Source organism: Hemicordylus capensis, chromosome 2 (genome assembly GCF_027244095.1).
Source record: "Hemicordylus capensis ecotype Gifberg chromosome 2, rHemCap1.1.pri, whole genome shotgun sequence".
Lineage (NCBI taxonomy): Eukaryota > Metazoa > Chordata > Lepidosauria > Squamata > Cordylidae > Hemicordylus > Hemicordylus capensis.
In genome coordinates this window covers 237112675-237134406 of record NC_069658.1, presented here as the reverse complement: position 1 = coordinate 237134406, position 21732 = coordinate 237112675, and the positions used below count along the sequence as shown (strand labels likewise).

The 21732-nt window shown below is 46.5% G+C and overlaps 1 protein-coding gene and 1 pseudogene across 1 annotated transcript in view; one reads left to right on the top strand and one right to left on the bottom strand.

Annotated features, from left to right (window-relative positions):
* Positions 1 to 21732, bottom strand: part of LOC128343873 (zinc finger protein 850-like) — a 38930-nt gene that overhangs the window by 14911 nt on the left and 2287 nt on the right. Inside the window, exons 4-7 of the mRNA XM_053293308.1 lie at positions 21496 to 21578; positions 19532 to 19658; positions 13009 to 14823; positions 11863 to 11887 (exon numbers count right to left, since the gene is read on the bottom strand). Of these exons, the coding sequence (XP_053149283.1) occupies positions 11863 to 11887; positions 13009 to 14823; positions 19532 to 19658; positions 21496 to 21578 (2050 nt within the window). The remainder of the gene's footprint in view (positions 1 to 11862; positions 11888 to 13008; positions 14824 to 19531; positions 19659 to 21495; positions 21579 to 21732) is intronic.
* Positions 14896 to 15004, top strand: LOC128348316 (uncharacterized; annotated as a pseudogene).

Genomic DNA, 21732 nt, shown 5'->3' with positions numbered 1-21732 from the left:
TTCCCCCGAGGCGTGAGGAGACCAGGCTCCCTCTCCACGCACCGTAAAGGGGCTTTGAAGCTTCAGCTCCTTCTTCAGGGTGAAGGAGGCTCCCTGGAGGCGCTCCGGGTAGGAGCAGGAATTTGAGCAGGATTTGCCCCCTCCTCACTCTCGACCACGAGCGCCTCCACCCCAAGGAAATGCACCAGGCAGCATCAAAAGGGACATTTGCTCTGCTACGGATCCCACCTCCTTCCGCGAGTGGGACTCAGCATGATAGAAAAGGAAGATAGAGTGTCTTCCCCTCTCTTCATGACACGGCGGCTAACCCGCAAATGGCATCAGTCTAACATAAATCGGAAGTAATGGCTGCGTGGCTCTTGTCTTTTTCTACCTCTATGGTCTTAGTTATTCATTCCTGCCCCCTCGAAAGGGATAAACTAGTTTTCTGAGTTTAGGGAGCAAAGAGTTAAGGGTGCAAACGTTGCGTGGTGAATGGAAAAGAGGCTCAGTTAAGTTTATAGGCGGTAGATACAGGGCAGATAAGAGGATCCCACCCCCACGCTTGCCAAAAGCACCTATTTAGCTTAGGGATCTCATTGCCAGCACTAGATAAATATTGACGGAAAGCATGTGCATATGTCAGGGGCGTAGCAAGGTTGGAGTGGGCCTAGAGATAAGATTTTAAAAAGTGCCCCATGCCTCTCACTGAAGCTCAGCTCATGAAATAAAGAAACCTTAAATGAGGCTGAATAATATATATGCATGCCACAATAGAACATCATCCTAAATTATTTTTTTAAAGATTTTGTAAATTGTGGACGGTGCAAGTCATTCAATGGTACTAGAGAAAGACATACTGTTCTGGTAGCTCCAGGTCTTAACACTCACATCAATTTCGGAGGATGAATACAACTGAAGGAAGCCAGGGCGCCTGTGCAGCTGGGGGAGTGAGTCATATGACTTGCCTTTGGTGGGCCCCCCAAGGCGGTAGGCCCCCAGACAACTGTCTCCCCTTGCCCTATTGTAGTTACGCTCCTGGCATATGTCCCTGCCTCTCCAACCTCAAGACAGCATTCTTCCATTGGGATTGCTGGTTCTTACCTTGTGTTCCGTTTTAGACTGGTCTGTGAACTCTTTTGGGACAAGGCTCTTATTTATGTATCATGGGGGTACTCCCTGCCACCAGATGCAGTGATAGCCAATGGTCGAAGATGCCTTTCAAAGGGGATGAGACTAATGCTTCCAAGAGAGAACTATCCAAAAGCCAAAGCAGGAGAATACCTTGATCCACTAAAGTATCACAACGTGGTAGTGAACTATCTTGATATTTCTCCCAAGTCTTCCTGTGTTTCACCCGCTCCTGGAAGTGAGGTCTATTAATGACTGTTATGATGGTGAAGTGGAACCTCCGTCATCAGGTGCAGTATACATCTGAACACCAGTTGCAGGAAGCAAAGGTGGAGAAGAGGTTTGCCTTCACTTCCTACCTGTGGATTTCCCAGGGCCACTTCGGGGAACAGGCTCCTGGCTCTGGACTGGTCCATCTGGGTTCTTTTTATGTTTTCCTTACATTATCTTCTTGCAAGCCCCTCTCGTTGGCATTGTGCTACCGAATGTGCCGCCTGCATCTCACACAATCACTTCTGCCTCCTCCAACTGAGTTTCTAACACAATAGGCCCTAATGTGGACTCTATCCAAGCAGAAATAACAATCTGTTGATCAGGCAGAAATCCAGGCTGACTTTTCATTTTATTTATTTTATTTTCAGTCCTCTCTAGGCTACAGAGAGTATTTTTAATTCAGTTTTCTGTGCCATCCTTCATCATATATTCCCAGGGCACTTTAAAATAAAACATCAGGAAAAAATACAATTTATATAATATAAATATCTCTCTCCAAACAATCTTTTTATAATTAATTCTCTTAGCCAGTCAGACACGTAACTAGGGTGGGGCAGGCAGGGCATGTGCCCTGGGCACCACATTGAAGGGGGAGCGCAAGATGGCTGCCCCCCCACCACCACCAAAATCACAAGCCCCAGCGTGCGCCATCGCTGTGGCTGGCCGGCGTTGGGCGCCCGGGCTGCAGCGCCAGCGGAGCTCGCACCCGTGCACCTCCCACTCGCGCAGTCGCAGCAGTTGAAAAGCGCACTCACAAGATCTCCAAGCGGTGGGCGGGCGCTCCCATTGGCCGGCAAAGCGCGCGCCCCCAAGCTGTTGAATACAGTGCATGCCTCCCTGCACAACCACGTGGCCCAGGAGACTAAGCCGCTGCCTGCTGGGCGTTCTGCGTTCCTTAGCCCTGTGAGTTTGTTTGTGTCCCACCCCCACCCCGGCTTCTCCCACGCTGCTTCCCAGGCCAGGCACCTTCCTTAGAGATGTGCTCCTTCCTTAGCCCTCTCTCTCTGTGTGTGTTCGTTCCCCCGCTTCCCCCATGCTGCTTTCCCGTCGCCTTCCTTATTTATTTTACTAGTATTTACTGTTGTTGTGCTCCTTCCTAAGCCCTGCATGTATGTGTGTGTGTGTTGGTTCCCCCTGTTGTGGGTAAGCCGAGGGGGGCTTCCCTTCCCACCCTTGTTCGGGTCTCTTGGTTAGGTAATTTGCCAGACACCAGTATCAGAGTTTCAAATCAAACTTTATTGTGTTAGCACAGAGCTCAAAAGGGTGGCGGCCGCCCCGAGAATTTAGGGCAACCTCCTTAAATAGCATGCCGCCTACGACTTATTTTCACACCTGCGCACCTTAGCTCAACTGATACCTACGTCCATGTATGGTTATACGCTTGGACCTACAAGCCTTGATTTGCTGAGATAGCTCTTATTGCATCTTCCTATACACGTGTCTCATTCCTGCCCCTGAAAAAGGTCGGGCCTGTTCCTTGCATTATCTCAGCATTTTAGCAAAAGCTAGGTCTTGCACCTGCATAGCAAAACAGTCATTTCCTGGAACACTTTAGTGGTTAAGCTACCTTCTGTCACAGAAGAGACAGTCAGTAACATAGGCGTAACTATAGGGGGCAGGGGGGCACGTGCCCCGGGCGCCATCTTTTCAGGTCACGTGGGGGGCGCCGCCAGATCCCCCCCCCCATTTTTTTTAATTTTTTTAAAAAAAATTAATACAAATTTCTCTGGCGCCCCCTCCCCCACGAGCGGTCCCTTACACGCCCGCGCCCCCCCCCCCCATTGCTTTGCTGGCCTGGCTTTCTGGCGGGCACCAAGGCGGGCGCCTAGTTCCATGCTCTTGCCTTGCCTTGGCTCTCGACAGAACTTATATCCAGGCAGAAAGAGGCCCTCTAGTGGCTTGCCAGCCAGGGAGGGTCTCTAGTCACGCACGCATGCACACGTGACTCGGCCAGCGTGCCGAGTCGCACTGCGCATGCTTGCGTGCGTCCTCCCAGCTCAGCTCGCCTGCACGTGGCGCGGTCAAGAAAGGATTCGGCGGGCGGGTGGTCACAACAAGGTGTGTGTTTTCTCTTCTGTCGTGTTGTGTAGTCTTCTTATTCTTATCAATCCCCGATTCCCCGCCCGTTCTGCCACTTCCTTCCTTCTGCATCTCAGCCTTACATGATCTACAAGCAGCAGCAGCCCAACCCCTTGTTGAAACTTGCGGCCGCCCCCCTCCCCACTTCAATCTCGCTGCTTCCCCATCATCTACGAGCAGCCAAACACCAACTCCTTGGTGAAACTTGTGGGGGCCCCCCACTTCAATCTCGCGGCTTCCCCCTCCATTTGAAACCTTTTCTGGTGTAAATAGCGCGCGGTTTTGGAAAAGGGGAGTCTTTCTTTCACAGCGGGAGAGAATAAGGAGTCTTTAGCACTATCACCCTAGTCCCTCGAATTACTCTGGAGTCCTTGGTTTTCGTTTTGTTAAAATACATACAGTCACTCACAGGGTTGTTGTGCGGAAAAACCTAAGTGTAATGTAGTATGTATCATCATTCATTGCATCATAATTCTGGTGTTTGAGATACAAGCCAACGTCACAGGGTTGTTGTGAGGAAAAACCTAAGTATAATGTAGTGTGTATCATCATTGCATCATAATTCTGATGTTTGAGATACAAGCCAACCTCACAGGGTTGTTGTGAGGAAAAAAACACATGTGTGTCAGTCAGATGCATGTTGGGGGGGGTGGCGGGGGGGCGCAATTTCAGTGCTTGCCCCGGGTGCCGTTTTCCCTAGTTACACCTCTGGTCAGATTGGAGGAGGGGGCGCAATTTCAGTGCTTGCCCTAGGTGCTATTTTCCCTAGATACGCCTCTGCAGCCAGTGTGGGGACAGGTGAGGGAGGCACCTGATTGGCTGGCCCGGCCGTTGTGAGGAGGGTCTGTCGCTGCCGCAGCCTGCGCTGGGAGGCAGGAGGCAGCGGGATGGACTGGCTCTGTCCTGGGTGGCGCCAGAGGGGATGAGTGGGGAACAGGCAGTGGGGGCAAAGCCCCCACACGCCTGTTGCAGCCTGGGACAGGAGGGAAATAGGTGGCGGAACACAGCCCTGGCACCCGTTGGAGGCCGGGGTGGGAGGGGAACGGGGGGCAGGGTTTCCTGTGCACCACCCGGGAGTAGGAATGGCAGTGGAGCGGTCCTTTTTGGCCGGCCGCCGCCCAGTGAAGCTCTGCAGGTGGTGGTGGGGAAGGGGGAGGAATGGAAGAGGGGAGGGCTAGAGAGCGTGGGGCTGGAGGGAGGGGGAGAGAGGAGAGATGGGGCAGGAGGGGGGAAAGCCGGCCCCAAGGAGCGCACAGATGTTGGCTAGTTAGTAATAAAACCAGGATCGGACCCATCTGCCGAGATGGACAGGGAAGGACACTGATGGATGATTATGGGATCTCGGCGCCAGGTCTGAGACATGCAGAAGCCATCACGGAAGGGGATTTCTTTATGTTGAGGCTTCCCTTTTTAGCTTGAGTCGGAGCTGGAGAAGCTGAAGCCAAAAGTGCAGCAAGCCACAGTGTGTTGATCCAGCAAAAGTCCAGGCTTCTTGTATTTACACCAGAACTTCATACTTTTTAAAGGCCAGTCTTTATGTTTCACAAACATCCCCCTTTGCAAGGCTATTATTATTCCGTTTTCTACACCACCCTTCACCATAAGTTCCTGGGAAGGGGGTGTCACAAAATTCATTTATTTTTTTGTTTGCGTGTATTTGTATACCCCCCCAACCCCAACTCACACCTCTAGGCAGTTTATAATAAATACAACCAATTAAAACATCAGTGAAAACATTCAGATAGTTTTAAACAAATTCAGGACTTTACAAAATGTAGTTAAAAGCTTGGGTGGGTGAACAGATGCATTTGAAGTGGACTCCCCACCTGTGTTCCTCCTCCCTCCCTCTTCTCACTGTGGCAAGCAAGGACTGAGGATGCTGCTCCTTCTTTTGGCCATGGAGGCCAGGATGGAGAGCAAGTGGGAAAGTGTCGGGGATGGGGAGTGCCCATTCAGTCCGTTGCCCACCTGCTCGCACATGCCCAAAAGGAGGCACTCAACCACACAGGGGAAGGGTATGCAGGGTGCCGCCAACCTTTGGGCCAACTTTGACCCCCCCCAAAAAAACCCCTTTTGCTCTCCCATCCAAAAGAAAACTATATCCAGTAACAGCCCCTAGAGCTTTGTACCACTTGGGGAAGAGGAGGACATGAAACACAGCATGGAGGTAAACCCCTGAATGGGAGGGAATTGTGAAATGTGCTTGTCTTCATTCCCTACTGCAGCCAAAGGGCAGCGAAGTAGATCACACATGCAGTTCAGGACATCGAAGAAGTGGATAGCAGGAAGAACGCACTGCAATGGGCAAGAAGAAAAGGGGATCATGGCAGAAGCCTGAGACAGAGAACTAGGAGCTGGGTCTAGAGGAGCTCTCGGAAGGGTGTAGGAAACTCGCAGGACAAGCCCCCACCCCATCACAAATAGGTGAGTGTGAGCTAGTTAGGGGTGTGCACGGAACTGGTTTGCGCCGTTTGGTCCCAATTTGGACCAAATTCGGTTGAATAGATGTGCTGGTTCGTTCCGTCGAACCGAACCTTCTCAAACCAGTTCAAGAACCTGTAAGTGCCAGTAAATGCCTTCTCTTTTAAGGAGCCTATCTCTTGCCGCTCCCCCAGTGCCTTTGGAAGAGAAAGGGCATGTTCCCCAGATTCCCCTTTACAAGCACTCAAACTGGTCTGCAGATGAAACAGGTTCGGTCTGGTTCCATTGTAGTCTGGACCCCTTTCTCCAGGGCTGGTCCAATCCGTGCTTGAACCATTCGAAACACTTTGGTTTGCTGCAGACCAGTTTGATCACAGAGTAGTTCAGCACAACCCTAGTGAGGGTGTCTCTTCAGGCCCTATCCAGCCCCAGCACAGCATCTCTCCGGTGGCTGTTGCTGGTGTCTAATTTATGTTTCTTTTTTAGATCGTGAGCCCTTTGGGGACAGGGAGCCATTTTATTTATATCTATGTAAACCGCTTTGGGAACTTTTATTGAATTGTTGAAATTTTTGAATTTGTCTTTTATTTTGAGATGGGAGAGGACACAAAATGCACTTGATAAAACAAAATAACAAAATTATTGATGAACAAATTTTCTTAAGCATGATCATTACAAGTTCTAGAGGTTGTTTGAGTATAGTAGCTTCCAAGTGTTGTCACAGCTTTCTCCAATCTGGGGTTCAGGTGCCTTGCTTATAGTGTTTCTGCTCAGTGTCTGTCCTGAGGACCGTTGGTTCTTCCCCTAAACTGCTCCCGGCTTTCCAGTGGAGAACAGATTCATTCTGCCCTGCCTCCATCTAAGACCAATCTTCAATCTCCAATTGGATCTCCAATTGGGAATTGACAGAGGAAGTGCGACTCTGTTGGTCCTTTTGGATCTCTCAGCGGCTTTCAATACTATCAACCATAGTATCCTTCTGGAACGTCTGAGGGTGTTGGGGATGGGAGGCACTGTTTTACAGTGGTTCTGCTCCTACCTCTTGGACAGATTCTAGATGGTGTCGATTGGAGATTGTTGCTCTTTGAGATCTGAGCTTAAGTACGGTGTCCCTCAAGGCTCCGTACTTTCTCCAATGCTTTTTATTATATACATGAAACCTCTGGGAGATATTATCAGGGGATTTGGAGCTGGGTGTTACCAGTATGCTGATGACACCCAGATCTACTTCTCCAGGTCAACTTCTTCAGGAGCTGGCATATCCTCTCTAAATGCCTGCCTGGAAGCAGTAATGGGCTGGATGAGGGAGTATAAACTGAAGCTGAATCCAGATAAGATGGAGGTACTTATTGTGCGGGGTCAGAAAAGATATGAATTTTATCTACCTGTTCTAGATGGGGTCACACTTCCCCAAAAGGAACAGGTTCGTAGTCTGGGAGTACTTCTGGATTCACACCTCTCCCTGGTTTCTCAGGTTGAGGCGGTGGCCAGGGGTGCTTTCTATCAGCTCCGGCTGATACGCCAGCTGAGCCCATTTCTCGATATCAGTGACCTCAAAACAGTGGTACATTTGTTGGTAACATCCAGACTTCACTTCTGTAATGCGCTCTATGTGGGGCTACCTTTGTACATAGTCCAGATACTTCAGTTGGTTCAGAATGTGGCAGCCAGCTTGGTCTCTGGGTCATCTTGGAGAGACCACATTACACCTCTGCTGATGGAGTTACACTGGTTGCCTATAGGTTTCTGGGCAAAATACAAAGTGCTAGTTATAAAGCCCTAAACGGCTTAGGCTCTGGGTATTTGAGAGAACGTCTTCTTCATTATGATCCCCACCGTCCATTGCGGTCGTCTCCAGAGGTCCGTCTCCAGTTGCCGTCAGTTCGTCTGGTGGCCACACAGAGACGGGCCTTCTTGGTTGCCCCCCGGGGACTATGGAATGCACTCCCTATAGAGATATGATGCTCCCCATCTCTGAGAATTTTTAAAAAATACTTAAAAACCCATCTTTTTACTCAGGCTTTTTCAGCTTCTTAATAATTTATAGGTTTTTAATTCTATGTTTGATTTTTAAATTGTTAGTTTTTAATTGTTTGTATATGTGTTTTTAACTGTTTTATCATTGTGAACCGCCTAAATACACGAGTGTGGGGCGGTATAAAAGTGTAATTAACTAACTAACCAACTAACGAATTGAACACATACACAAAGACCCAGTTCTCTCCTCACCAGGGAAGGCTCCACTCTTCAGAACCTCCCCCCGGCTCCAAGCCCCTGACTCACCGTCTCCTCTTCAGAGTCTAACTGCCCTCCAACTGCGTCCTATAACTGTCACATCTATCTCTCTCAAACTGCCCCCTCTCTTGCATCCCAAGCAGGGCTCCTTTGTCCCTCCCTCCCGCAGGGGAGGCACACACAGAGCGTGGGGAAGCGTCATCCTCCTAGGCACTTTGGCTATAGAACTGTGTGAGGAAAGTGCTGGGAAGGACGACACTCTGTGTGTGCCTTTCAAGATGGTGCCGGAAGAGACAGAACTGCTCCACATTGTCCTAGTCCTATCCTGCCTTAGAAGATAAGAACAGCCCTGCTGGATCAGGCCCAAAGTCCATCTAGTCCAGCATCCTGTTTCACAGTGGCCCACTAGATGCAACAGGAAGCCTACAGGCAGGAGTTGAGGGCATGCCCTCTCTCCTGCTGTTACTCCCCTGCAACTGGTATTCAGAGACATCCTGCCTTTGAGGCTGGAGGTGGCCCACAGCCCTCTGACTAGTAGTCGTTGATAGACCTCTCCTCCATGAAGACATCCAGGTTGTTGGCTGTCACCACATCTTGTAGCAGAGAATACCACAAGTTGATTATGTGTTGTTTGAAAAAGTACCTCCTTTTGCTGGTCCTAAATTTCCCGGCAATCAATTTCATGGGATGACTCCTGGTTCTAGTGTTGTGTGAGAGGGAGAAGAATTTCTCTCTATCCACTTTCTCCACACCATGCATGATTTTATAGACCGCCATCATGTCTCCCCGCAGTCGTCTTTTTTCTAAACTAAATAGGCCCAGGTCCTGTAGCCTTGCCTCATAAGAAAGGTGCTCCAGGCCCCTGATCATCTTGGTTGCCCTCTTCTGCACCTTCTCCAGTTCTACAATGTCCTGTTTTAGATGTGATGACCAGAATTGTACGCAGTACTCCATGTGTGGCCGCATCATTTTGTCTATGACGCCAAGATCCCTCTCCTGGTCAGTTACCGACAGCTCAGATCCCATCCGCCTATACTTGAAGTTGGTGGTTTTCATCCCAATGGCATCACTTTACACTTGCCAACGTTGAAGTGGATTTGCCATTTTGTCACTCATTCACCCAATTTGGAGAGATCCTTTTGGAGCTCCTCACAATCCATTTTGGATTTCACTACCCAAGTTTGATATCATCTGCAAATTTGGCCATCTCGCTGCTTACTCCTGCTTCTAGATCATTTATGAATAAATCAAAAAGCACCATTCCCAGTACAGATTCCTGGGGGACCTTACTTCCCTCCATTGTGAAAACTCTCCATTTATACCTACTCTCTGTTTCCTGTCCTTCAACCAGTTAGCAATCCACCAATGTACTTGTCCCCTTATCCCATGACTGCCAAGTTTCCTCAGGAGTCTTTGATGAGGAACTTTGTCAAAAGCTTTTTGGAAGACCCAGGTATACTATGTCAACTGGATCACCTTGATCCACACACTTGTTGACACTCTCAAAGGAATTCAGAAGGTTTGTGAGGCATGATTTACCTTTGCAGAAGCCATTCAAGTTCTCTCACAACTTCTACCTTCTTCTCTCCCTCTCACTTGCAAGGGAGATAGCAGGGCTGCTTGGGGGCCTTAGCGGACATTCAATGTAGCCTCACTTGGCTGCAAACTGTAAGGCAGAGCCAATTGTTACCTCCTTCCTGGCCATACTACATCCTCAATCTCTTCAGTGCCAGCCTCTGTGTGCCAGTTCAACAGCTGCCAACCCGGAGCTCTGCACAGGAGTCGGCTCTTCTTAGAGCCTCAGACTTCGAGCCCCATGGCAAGATCCCTTTAGCTCAGGGCTGCTGTTTTTGGACTACAACTCCCATAATCCCCAACTACAGGAGCCAAAGGCCATGGATTATGGGAGTTGTAGGCCAACATCTGCAGGAGGGCCCAGGTTGAGCTTTACCTCCTGCCCTTCGGGTCCAGCCCCTGGCAAGGCAGGAGGCTTATGTACCCAGAGAAGGGATGGAACAAGGCACACACTTAACTCTGGCCCAGCTAAAACCTGAACCTCTCTCTTCCCTTCCCACTCTCAGTCTGCAGTCTGAACCTGGTCCTTGGGTTTTTTAGGCATGTGCCATGAACAAGAGACAGCATGTAAACAAAACAAAACAAAACAAAAAAAACCCAAGCATGTGCCTATATTAAACAAAAAGGCTACTTGGAAATAAGCATACATTTCTAAATACGTTCCTGTCAGCAAGATGCAACATTTAATTTAAAAAACAAACAAACCACTAAAACTTTATTAGAGTTTTCCCCTTCAAAAAAATACAGTGACAAATAGGTAGATTATTCAATGAAAGTGACACATATTTATTTATAACTTCAATTCCCCCTGCATTGTTCAATTAAAGAACCAGTTTTGAACATAAAAAATAGAATCAGCTGGCTTCTGCACATGAACATTCACTTTCACCAAGAATAAATGTAACAGAGAGAATTTTTAAAGCATCCCCCATTGTGCATTATCATAAATGTTTTCATTATCCCATTCAGGGAAGGCTTGTGTAATTTCTTGTAGGTGAATGTCGAGCCAGCTGATACTGATTTTATTAACTAATCCCTCCCAGCCAATCCCAATCAAACAGACAAATCAACAATGTAAACATGAAAAAGATTGGTGGCGAGATCTCATTTCACCTTTCTTTCTGAAGAAATCCAAGAGCATCTTTTCATCCCAGGTTTTCTACAAAGGTTAATTTACCCTTTGCCTACCTTGGTGGCTCCATTTTTACTATAGACCAAATTTCTAGAGTGTTGCAACTTAGATTGTTGTCCATTTTCTCATACAACATGTAAACAATGCATAGTACTGAGAAGTATCAAGGGTGATATGCATACAGGAGTAGTATAGGAGTGTAGCTATTTCCTTCTTTCCTTCCTTGATTTCAAATAATTATTCAAAAGACTATTTCTGTGAAGTTCCCCAAAGAGCCTTTTACTAACCTACTGCATATAGTTGAGTAATTTCCCCTCCTCTTTATGACTGTAAAGTTGTAAGTGTGTTCAGGTAAAGAGAAGAGGGATATATCTCATTTATATACTATCCAGATGATCCCGTATACGTTTCCCATTCATATTTTTCAATACAGGAGTTGTGTTGTTGAGGCCACTGCAAGTAGGGGGGTATGGGGAGGAGAGAGAGAGATGACTTGTGGATTACCTGAAAGAAAAAAGAGAGGGGGAGGGAAGGGAAGGGTTAGGGGAATGAATGAATGAATGATTAAGTAGATAGACAAAACAAAACACAAAAACTCTTTACCGGGTTGAAAGGAGGAGAACAGCATTTTTATATATAATTGGCCCAAATAGGATTCACCTGTATAAAATTATTCTTTAACCCCATAATGATACATTTAAGGAAGTTCCTATGACCCAATTGCTTGCTATTATTTAATTTTTCATATCATTACCCCCCTAGCCTCCCGCCAGCAGTGGACTAGTAAAATAAACAAACACATACATAAACATACACATACATAAACCAAGGGCCGCAAAGAGCAGGTTAGGGCCCCTGTGGAAAAAAATTTCGGGGGCCCTGCAACAAGGCTCCCTGCCACTGCCACCAGGCCGAACCGCCGATCTTTAAAATAATTCTAGCCGCAATGTGCGCAACTGGTGGTGGCGGTTGAGCTGAGCACACACAAAGACCCTGTGATGGGGGCAGGTGGAGCGGGAGCGGCAGCTGAGCCTGACCATACGGCCAAGTGGCCCTCGAGAACTGCGAGGCACACCAGGGTTAGGGGCCTCAACGGGGAAATGACTTGACTAGTAAGCCAGAGGTTGCCGAGTTGAATCCCTGCTGGTATGTTTCCTAGACTATGGGAAACCCCTAAATCAGGCAGCAGCGATATAGGAAGATGCTGAAAGGCATCATCTCATACTGCACGGGAGATGACAATGGTAACCCTCTTCTGTATTCTACTAACAGGGCTCTGTGGTCACCAGGAGTCCACACCGACTCAACGACACACTTTACCTTTACTGCAGGACCAGCTCTTCTCTTCTCGATTTCTGTTTACTTTTATGGTGCTGCTTTGACACACCTCATTTACATCACCCTAGTCTTCACAATCCTAACTGACCCATTCCTATCTTGCAATCTAGCTTTTTTAGCCTGCTTTCCTTCTGTTGGGGTGTGTGTGTCACTATCAACATTGCAATGCCTAGGCCAATAGGAACCAAAATGTATACGGTTGTAGGGATATATAGGGACACCTCAATAGCGTAGTAGAAGCTTCTTTAGCTTTTTGTAATTTTCAGTTTTAATTTGAACCTAATAATTGTTTTTAATCTGACTTTTAAAAAAAATTAGCTTTATTACTTGTATGTGTCTACATTATTGTTGTAAGCCGTCCCGAGAACCACTGCACTGGAGGGGCAGGGTATAAATATTTTAAATAAATAATTAATAAAATAAAAATAATAATAATAATAATAATAATAATAATAATAATAATAATAATAATAATAATAATAAATAGTTGTGATGATGTGATTCATCGTGATTCAATAGGGCATAAGAGGCACATGGGAACCAATTTGGACCTAATTGTGTACAGTTGTACAAGGACATAGGGAGATCCAAAGGAAGAGTTTGTGCTGATGTTATTCTCTCCAATTCAAGATGATGGATAAGGGACAGTTTAAGGCACAAGTAGGCTAACTTGTGGACTGCCTAACAGATTTGAACTAAATTTTAACATTTATAGAGACATAGAGGCTACTCCCCTTCCAGCCCTAAAACTGTTCTTTTCTCTAAAGCCTCCAATTCCCACATCTTCTTCTCTCTCAAGGGTCTAATTAGGGTCTCCCTCCTTATGCATAGGGACTAATCCCTACCTGTGACATACTCCAAGCAGTTATATGGTTTATCTTCTGCATGGCTTCTTTGGTGCACAATAAGATTTTGCTTCCACCCAAAGCTCTTTCCACACTCCAAGCATTTATATGGTTTCTCTCCTGTGTGAGTTCTTTGATGCCTAGTAAGCATTCCATTCTGGCTGAAGTTTTTTCCACATTCTAAGCATTTATATGGTTTCTCTCCTGTATGGGTTCTTTGATGCCTAGTAAGCATTCCATTCTCACTGAAGTTTTTTCCACAATCCAAGCATTTATATGGTTTCTCTCCTGTGTGGCTTCTTTGATGACTAGTAAGCATTCCTTTCTCCCTGAAGCTCTTTCCACACTCCAAGCATTTATATGGTTTCTCTCCTGTGTGGATTCTTTGATGCACAATAAGATTACCCTTGCAGCTGAAGCTCTTTCCACACTCCAAACATTTATATGGTTTTTCTCCTGTGTGGCTTCTTTGATGCAGAATAAGATTTCCCTTCTGCCTGAAGCTCTTTCCACACTCCAAGCATGTATATGGTTTCTCTCCAGTCTGGGTTCTATGATGCATAGTGAGCTTTGCATTTGTGCTGAAGCTCTTTCCACACTTCAAACATTTATATGGGTTCTCTCCTGTGTGAATTCTTTGATGATTAATAAGTATGTCCTTCCACCTGAAACTCTTTCCACACTCCAAGCATTTATATGGTTTCTCTCCTGTATGGATTCTTTGATGACTAATAAGTTTTTCCTTCCACCTGAAGCTGTTTCCACACTGCAAACATGTATATGGTTTCTCTCCTGTGTGGATTCTTTTATGTCTATTAAGTGCTCCATTTGTGCTGAAGCTCTTTCCACACTCCAAACATTTATATGGGTTCTCGCTTGTGTGAGTTCTTAGATGCACAATAAGCTTTCCATTATCGCTGAAGCTCTTTCCACAGTCCAAGCATTTATATGGTTTCTCTCCTGTGTGTTTTCTTTGATGCACAGTAAGACTTCCCTTCTGCCTGAAGCTCTTTCCACACTCCAAGCATTTATATGGTTTCTCTCCTGTGTGGATCCTTTGATGCCTAGTAAGCATTCCATTCTCGCTGAAGCTCTTTCCACACTCCAAGCATTTATATGGTTTCTCTCCTGTGTGGCTTCTTTGATGCACAATAAGTCTTGCCTTCTGCCTGAAGCTCTTTCCACACTCCAGGCATGTATATGGTTTCTCTCCTGTGTGGATTGTTTGATGCCTAGTAAGCATTCCCTTCTGCCTGAAGTTCTTTCCACACTCCAAGCATTTATATGGGTTCTCTCCTGTGTGGATACTTTGATGCATATTAAGATTTCCCTTACTGCTGAAGCTCTTTCCACACTCCAAGCATGTATATGCTTTCTCTTCTGTGTGCATTATTTGATGCCTAGTAAGCATTCCCTTCTGCCTGAAGCTCTTTCCACACTCCAAGCATTTATATGGTTTCTCTCCTGTGTGGGTTCTATGATGCACAGTAAGCTTTCCATTGTCCCTGAAGCTCTTTCTACACACCAAGCATTGATATGATCTTTTTTCCGTGTGCATTTCCTCCTGACATTTAAAGCCTGGTTCAGAACTGAAGCTTTTACTACTCGGGGGCTGGAAGCTTCTCTCTCTTTCTTTCTGCACGGTTTTTTGCATTCCATTTTTATGGACATCGCTGTGCTGAGAAGCAGATGGTCCAATCTTGTCCTCCCATTTTGCTTCAGTTCCCTTTCTCTCTTCTTCCTTCTTTTTCCATCTGGCACCTCCCCAATATCCTCTGCTAGGTTTTTCCTCCTTCTTCCTCCCCCAACTGTCACCTGCAGGGATGAAGTGAGAAAATTGGTCAAAAGCTTGGATAGAGAAGGAACTGTCAAGAGAGCTTACGGAGAGTCTACGGCCACACTACCCTGTATGCGCCCGATCTTGGAAGCTAAGCAGGGTCAGGCCTGGTTAGTACTTGGATGGGAGACCACCTGGGAATACCGGGTGCTGTAGGCTGATCAAATTAGTTGGCCATATGCTTGCTGCCGCCAGGATTTGCTATGCAACATGCCGGATGTTAAGAACTGTTCCTAATGCTAACAAATAGAAAGGGAAATTATTGCTCTGCAGTTCAGCCTCCTCCTCCACCTCCTGTTGCTGCCGTTCCATCCTCTTTGGAGGAGTCATGCTTTTTGTGGTCTCAAAAGTGACAGAAAGATTGATGGACTCACAGAGCATCTGTGCACTAGTATGTTTTTGTTCCCTTTGGCTCTCGCCACAGCCCCCTCACCGCAGAGGCCTGCACACCCTCCATCCCGTTGCTTCCAACATGTTGCTTCCTCCACTCTGGCGTCCATGTGTCATTCAGCCCCTTGCTCCTGCTCCAGGTGCCTCCCACTTTCCCTCCCTCCTACTTCTTCTGTTCCCCAAATGCTCTCTCTATCCCTTATCCCGATCCCTTCATTTTCTCATTTGCTCTCTGTCTCTCATCCCCTTTCTTCCCCTTCCTTATTTCTTACTCGCTGCCTCTCCCTCCTTTCTCTCTCCTCCCATCTTTCTGTTCCCCTTAATGTTTTACTCTCTCTATCATCTCACATCTCTCTTCCCCTCCCTCGTTTCTTCCTTTCATTTTCTTTCTCTCCATTTTTCCTTCTCCCTTTCCCTTCTGTATTTCACTTTCCCTCCCTTATTTCTCACTCTATCCTTCCTCTTTCTTTCTCTTCCTCCCTCCCTATTTTCTCACTCTCCCCCCGTCTCCCTTCCCCTTCCTCGTTTCCTCTTACTCTTTACTCCACACTTGGAGCACTGCGTACAATTCTGGTCACCACATCTTAAAAACGACATTGTTGAGCTGGAAAAGGTGCAGAAGAGGGCAACCAAGATGCTCAGGGGCCTAGAGCACCTTTCTTATGAGGCAAGGCTACAACACGTGGGACTTTTTAGCTTAGAAAAAAGACGACTGCGGGGAGACCTGATAGAGGTCTATAAAATCATGCATGGTTTGGAGAATTTGGAAATAAAGAAATTCTTTTCCCTCTCACACAACACTAGAACCAGGGGTCACTCCGTGAAATTGATTGCCAGGATGTCTAGGACCAACAAACGGAAGTACTTTTTCACACAACGCGTGATCCATTTGTGGAACTCTCTGCCACAGGACATGGTGACAGCCAACAACCTGGATGGCTTTAAGAGGGGTTTGGATAACTTCATGGAGGAGAGGTCCATCAATGGCTACTAGTCGGAGGGTTGTGGGCCACCTCCAGTCTCAAAAGGCAGGATGGCTCTGAGAACCAGTTGCAGGGAAGTAATGGCAGGAGAGAGGGCAGCTCTCAACTTCTGCCTGTGGCTTCCAGCAGCATCTGGTGGGCCACTGTGAGAAACAGGATGCTGGACTAGATGGGCCTTGGGCCTGATCCAGCAGGGCTGTTCTTATGTTCTCTTTTAATTTTAACTCTATTTTTCTCTTTCTCCTTTCCCCTTCTGTATTTCACTCTCCCTCCCTTCTTATTTCTTGCTCTTTCCTTCCTCTCTCTCTTCCCCCTCCCTTGTTGCTTGTCTCGCAAGCCCCTCTGCATAGGGGCTGGCTGCTCTCCTTTGCCAGCAAGGAAGGGTTCACCTGAGAGTGCAGACTGCAAGATTGCCTCTGGTTGGTAATGCACTGTGTGGGCGCGGCTTGCCACGTTCGTCCTTAGGCTATTACATATAGATAGATAGATGTTTATTTTAAAATTTTCAAGGTTTTTGGAGCTGATGAAAAGATATGGATAGGTGGTCTAAGATTTGAAGTAGGATAAAGGTTGTTAAAATGAATTTATTGCTTCAGCTAATATATTTTAAGAGGTCTTCCAATGCTTATAATCCATTTCCTATTTTAAGAGGGTTAATAGATTAGTGAACAGGTTTTTGTGGCATGGGGCCCTCCTAAATCTTCTCTGGGTAAATAATAATTGCTGGTGAGAGAAGATGGGTTTCATTTCTCACAACCTCTAGTTAACATTGGGCTTCTATTTTAGCTTCTGTCGTGCAATGAAATGGGGAGCAGGCTGCACTTTCGACTTGGCAACAACTTGAGAATTCTCATGTGGCTCTATTCAAATCTTGGCAGGTATTCGTTTCAGTGTTGGTGGATATATATATGGAGAATTTGGGGCATAGGCAAGGTTCTTGCATCTGATTTTGTTTTTAAATCTTTGGATAGTTTGAGGTCTGGATTTGAATTATTAGTGTTGGCTAATCGGCACTTGGTTCCGCTTCAACATTTGCTAACCGAGATCTTCAGGCCAGATGAAATAGCTGCCTCGGAAACTCTCTCCTTATTATTAAATTTGGGACACTTAAGGGATGTGCCTAAACCAGTAACTTTTCTTTATCCAAAATTTAGAGAGATAGATAAGATTGATATTAATTATTTAGAAGAACTCCAAAATAGGGAGTTCTGATTTTAACTCTTCTAAATCAATGTTACAGACTCCCAAATGTTGGCCATGCAATTTAGAGGATAGAATACATGCACAAATGGTCTGGTCTTCTCCTGCCGTTGCATTGTTTTACTTAGAAAATCAAGGCGCTCTCTTGGGTAACCCGGCCCCAAACCATTTAGGACTTTGGAGGTAATGACCAGCATTTTGTATTTTGCCCAGAAACCTGTAGGTATTGTTTAACGTATTTTTATACCACCCAAAATGTATGTCTATGGGTGCTTAGGGGCAATTGTGTCTACTGCCCTGGTAAGCTCCCTATTCCAGGTCTCCACCAGGGCATTGACAGAATCACCAGCAGAAACTACCACCAAACCTCCAAGGCATCTTGGAATCCTATAGGTCCTGCACCCTTGAACATAAGAACAGCCCTACTGGATCAGACCCAAGAAGGCCCATCTAGTCCAGCATCCTGTTTCACACAGTGGCCCACCAGATGCAGCTGGAAACCTACAGGCAGGAGTTGAGGGCATGCCCTCTCTCCTGCTGTTACTCCCCTACAACTGGTAAACGGAGGCATCCTGTCTTTGAGGCTGGAGGTGGCCTATAGCCCTCCAACTAGTAGCCATTGGTAGACCTGTCCTCCATGAAGTTATCCAAACCCTTCTGAAAGCCATCCAGGTTGTTGGCTGTCACCATATCTTGTGGCAGAGAATTCCACAAGTTGATTATGCATTATGTGAAAAAGTACTTCCGTTTGTTGGTCCTAGATTTCCTGGCAATTTCATGGGATGACCCCTGATTCTAGTGTTATGTGAGAGGGAGAAGAATTTCTCTTTCTCCACTTTCTCCACACCATGCATGATTTTATAGACCTCTATCATGTCTCCCTGTAGTCTTTTTTGTAAACTAAAAAGCCCCAAGTGTTGTACCTTTTCCAGTTCTACAATGTCCTTTTTTAGATGTGTTGACCAGAATTGTATGCAGTATTCCAGTTGTGGCCGCACCACAGTTTTGTATGAGGGCATGATAATATTAGCAGTTTTATTTTATTTTCAATCCCCTTCCTAATGATCCCTGGCATCGAATAGGCCTTTTTCATAGCTGCCGCCCCATATCCAATTGGGATAAGCCTATAGTTGTCATGGCCGCTATGAACTCCTGAACTGCACCAGAAAAGCCAGCCCCAAAGTGAGCATTGAAGTCACCCAGCACCAAAAGCCTAGGTGGCTCCAACACCAACTTGCAACCAGCTCTGTCAGCTAGGGATGCCATTGTGAAACAGGTTGCTCCGTACACTGATAGAATCCCCAATCTATCCCGCGTCCCCAGGCCTAGATACACAGACTTGCTATGGTCCAATTGTCTCATAGGGATTCTGGCAAGGGAGATGTTTTTCTGGTGGATCACAGCCACTCCACTCTCCGCTCCTTGGGAAGGCTGAGCTCCCCCTACCTGCAGATGGTCAGCCTCCTGAGAGGAGGGGCTGCAGCTCAGGGGCAGTCTGCTTGGCCTGCAGGAGGCCCCAGCTTCCATCTCCATGCAGCCCTGGGGAATTCTTCATCTGAAACCCTGGAGAGCTGGTGCCAGTCAGGGTCATAGCGAGTCTGAAGGACCAAGGATCTGAGCCCATATAAGGAAGTGTCCTATCTTCAGGGTCTGTCACACACAAGCACCTCAGGGAGATTTAATTTATTTAAATTTCTCAGTTGCATTTATATTCTACCCTTCCTTGCCTCCTACTCACTCAACAACCCTATAAGGTATGTTTGGCTGAGACCATACGAGGAAGTATCATCACTTCAGGGTCTGTCACAAGGAGGCTTCATTTTTTACATTCATTAATTGCATTTCTATTCCACCCCACACAACAACCCTCTAAGGTATGTTAGGGTGAGAGGTTCTTGGTACAGAGCCACCCAATGAGCTTCATCCCTGATGGGTATTCAGACCCAGATCTTCCAGCTTCTAGTTGCACACCGACAAGCTCACCAGACTGGCCCTCTGGCCCATAGGTAGATCGAACCCTATGGCTCAGCAATACTGTTGCCATGCTGTCGCCATCAGAGCAAACCACTGCGATCCCTCTGATTCCTTTTAAGGGGAAAAGAGGGAGTCTTACCCAGAGAGGCCACATTCCAGGCATTCTCTTCCATGACTTCCCTGTGCAGAGTCTTTTCGCCACAATCCAGCAGAGCCCACTCCTCCTCTGTGAAATGCACAGCCACGTCCTCAAAGGTCACCCGAGCCTGAAAAACACAAAGAAGAAAATATCATGGTTCCTTTCCTTCACCAGTCAAAAGAGTTGTTCAAGTAAGGGGGTGTGAGAAGGAAAAGGGATGTACAAGGAGTTTCCTTATTCCCCACGTTCTCGATAGCCAGGATTTGATGGTGGGTTGTTGGAGTGTGACCTAGGAAACACCGAGTTTGGAATTTAGGATAACCCTTTGATTTGAATCACATTTGTCACAAATTAGCAGAGCACTTTTCAGCAGAAGTCAATAAAACAAATCTCAAAACTCTAAACATAATAAGAAAAAGTTAAACCCCCCAGATATTGAACAGAATATAACCAGTTCTCTCACCACTCCTGTTGATTCAGTCTATGGATTTTAAAGCCCATAGGTAAGAACTCAGAAAAAGATGGAAACAATCTTCTGAAAGGGGAAAGGTTCTTCCCCCATAGGGGAGGCAAGAGCCCCTGGTGGCGCAGTGGTAAAACTGCCGCCCTGTAACCAGAAGGTTACAAGTTCGATCCTGACCAGGGGCTCAAGGTTGACTCAGCCTTCCATCCTTCCGAGGTCGGTAAAATGAGTACCCAGAAATGTTGGGGGCAATATGCTAAATCATTGTAAACCGCTTAGAGAGCTCCGGCTATAGAGCAGTATATAAATGTAAGTGCTATTGCTATTGCTATCATACATAGGAACATAGGAACCTGCCATATACTGAGTCAAACCATAGGTCCATCTAGATCAGTATTATTACTACTACTACTACTACTACTACTACACCACAGACTGGCAGCAGCCCTAACCTACATGCTTTTCCCACAGCGGGTCCATCCTTTAAGGGGAATTTCTTACAGAGCTCACACTTCTAGCCTCCCATTCATATGCAACCAGTGCGGACCCTGCTTAGCTAAGGGGACAAGTCATGCTTGCTACCACAAGACCAGCTCTCCACCCTGAAAGGACAAAAGAGGCTTTGTTTTTGTTTTGTTCTCCCCCTTTTGGGGGAGAACCTTTCCCTTTTCGAGGGACCTTCTCTCCCTGAAAGGCCCCTTCCCCCTTTTGGAGGACTGCTTTTCTCCTTTTGCATTTTTCTCTCTTTTTCACAATGGTCCTTAGCTATAGTTCTTTTGAATTTTCTTCTGATTTTATTGCGTCTCCTGTTTGGAGTTCTACCCTGTGTGGCTGAAACTGATCTGCAGATTGAATCAACAGATATGGTGAGAGACCTTGTTATATTCTGTTCAATATCTGGGTTTTTAACCTTTTCTTATTATGTTTAGAGTTTTGAGATTGGTGTTATTTACCTCTGCTGAAATGTGAAAGATTTCCTATTCTGGAAAGTTGGGAATAACCAAACTCCTTCAATGTTCCCCTGCAGAGTCACTCATTATATTAATAACACTTTTCAAGAAGTGGTTGACATAGCAAAAAAAAAAAGTAATAGGGAGGAAAATGGTGTCCTGCCTCAAAGTGGCTCCCTTTTTAATAAAACAAATAACAGCAGCAGAAACTGCAACACAGAATCATGGGAGTTGTAGTCAACGTCTGGGAATCCCTATTACCGGAAACGCTGGAGGAGACACCAGCAACAGCGACCAGGAAAGACGCTCTGTTGAGAGGAAGAGGCACACTTGCTGTCCCCTGCTAAATAATCCAGAGCCAGCCCGCCCGCCCAGAGGCACCTCCTCGTCTAGTTAGCCAGATTCAAGCCACCTTGAGTGACCTTCACAGCCTCCCTCGCTGGCAGCTTTGTCAGAAGCCAAAGGAGAGCAAGCTTCTTCCAAGCCCAGAGGGCTGCCCAAGGACGAGAGGGTCTCTGCCCATCCTCTTTCCCCAACCATCCCTCCCCTACCTGGTCTGGCCATCCTGAAGCGCCTTCCACTCCACCTGAAGGAAGAGATGGCTGAGAATGCAGAGGCAGAGTCATGCCAGCACCTGCAAAGGAGAGAAAAGTGATGGGAAGTTGTAGGAGAATAAGAGAAAAGGGGAGGTGGGTTATAAAACCTAACAAAAACATTTTAAAGAGAGAGAGAATTAAAAAACTGCTCCATGTTGACTTTGTGCAGAATTCAACATGCAGATTTGGAGG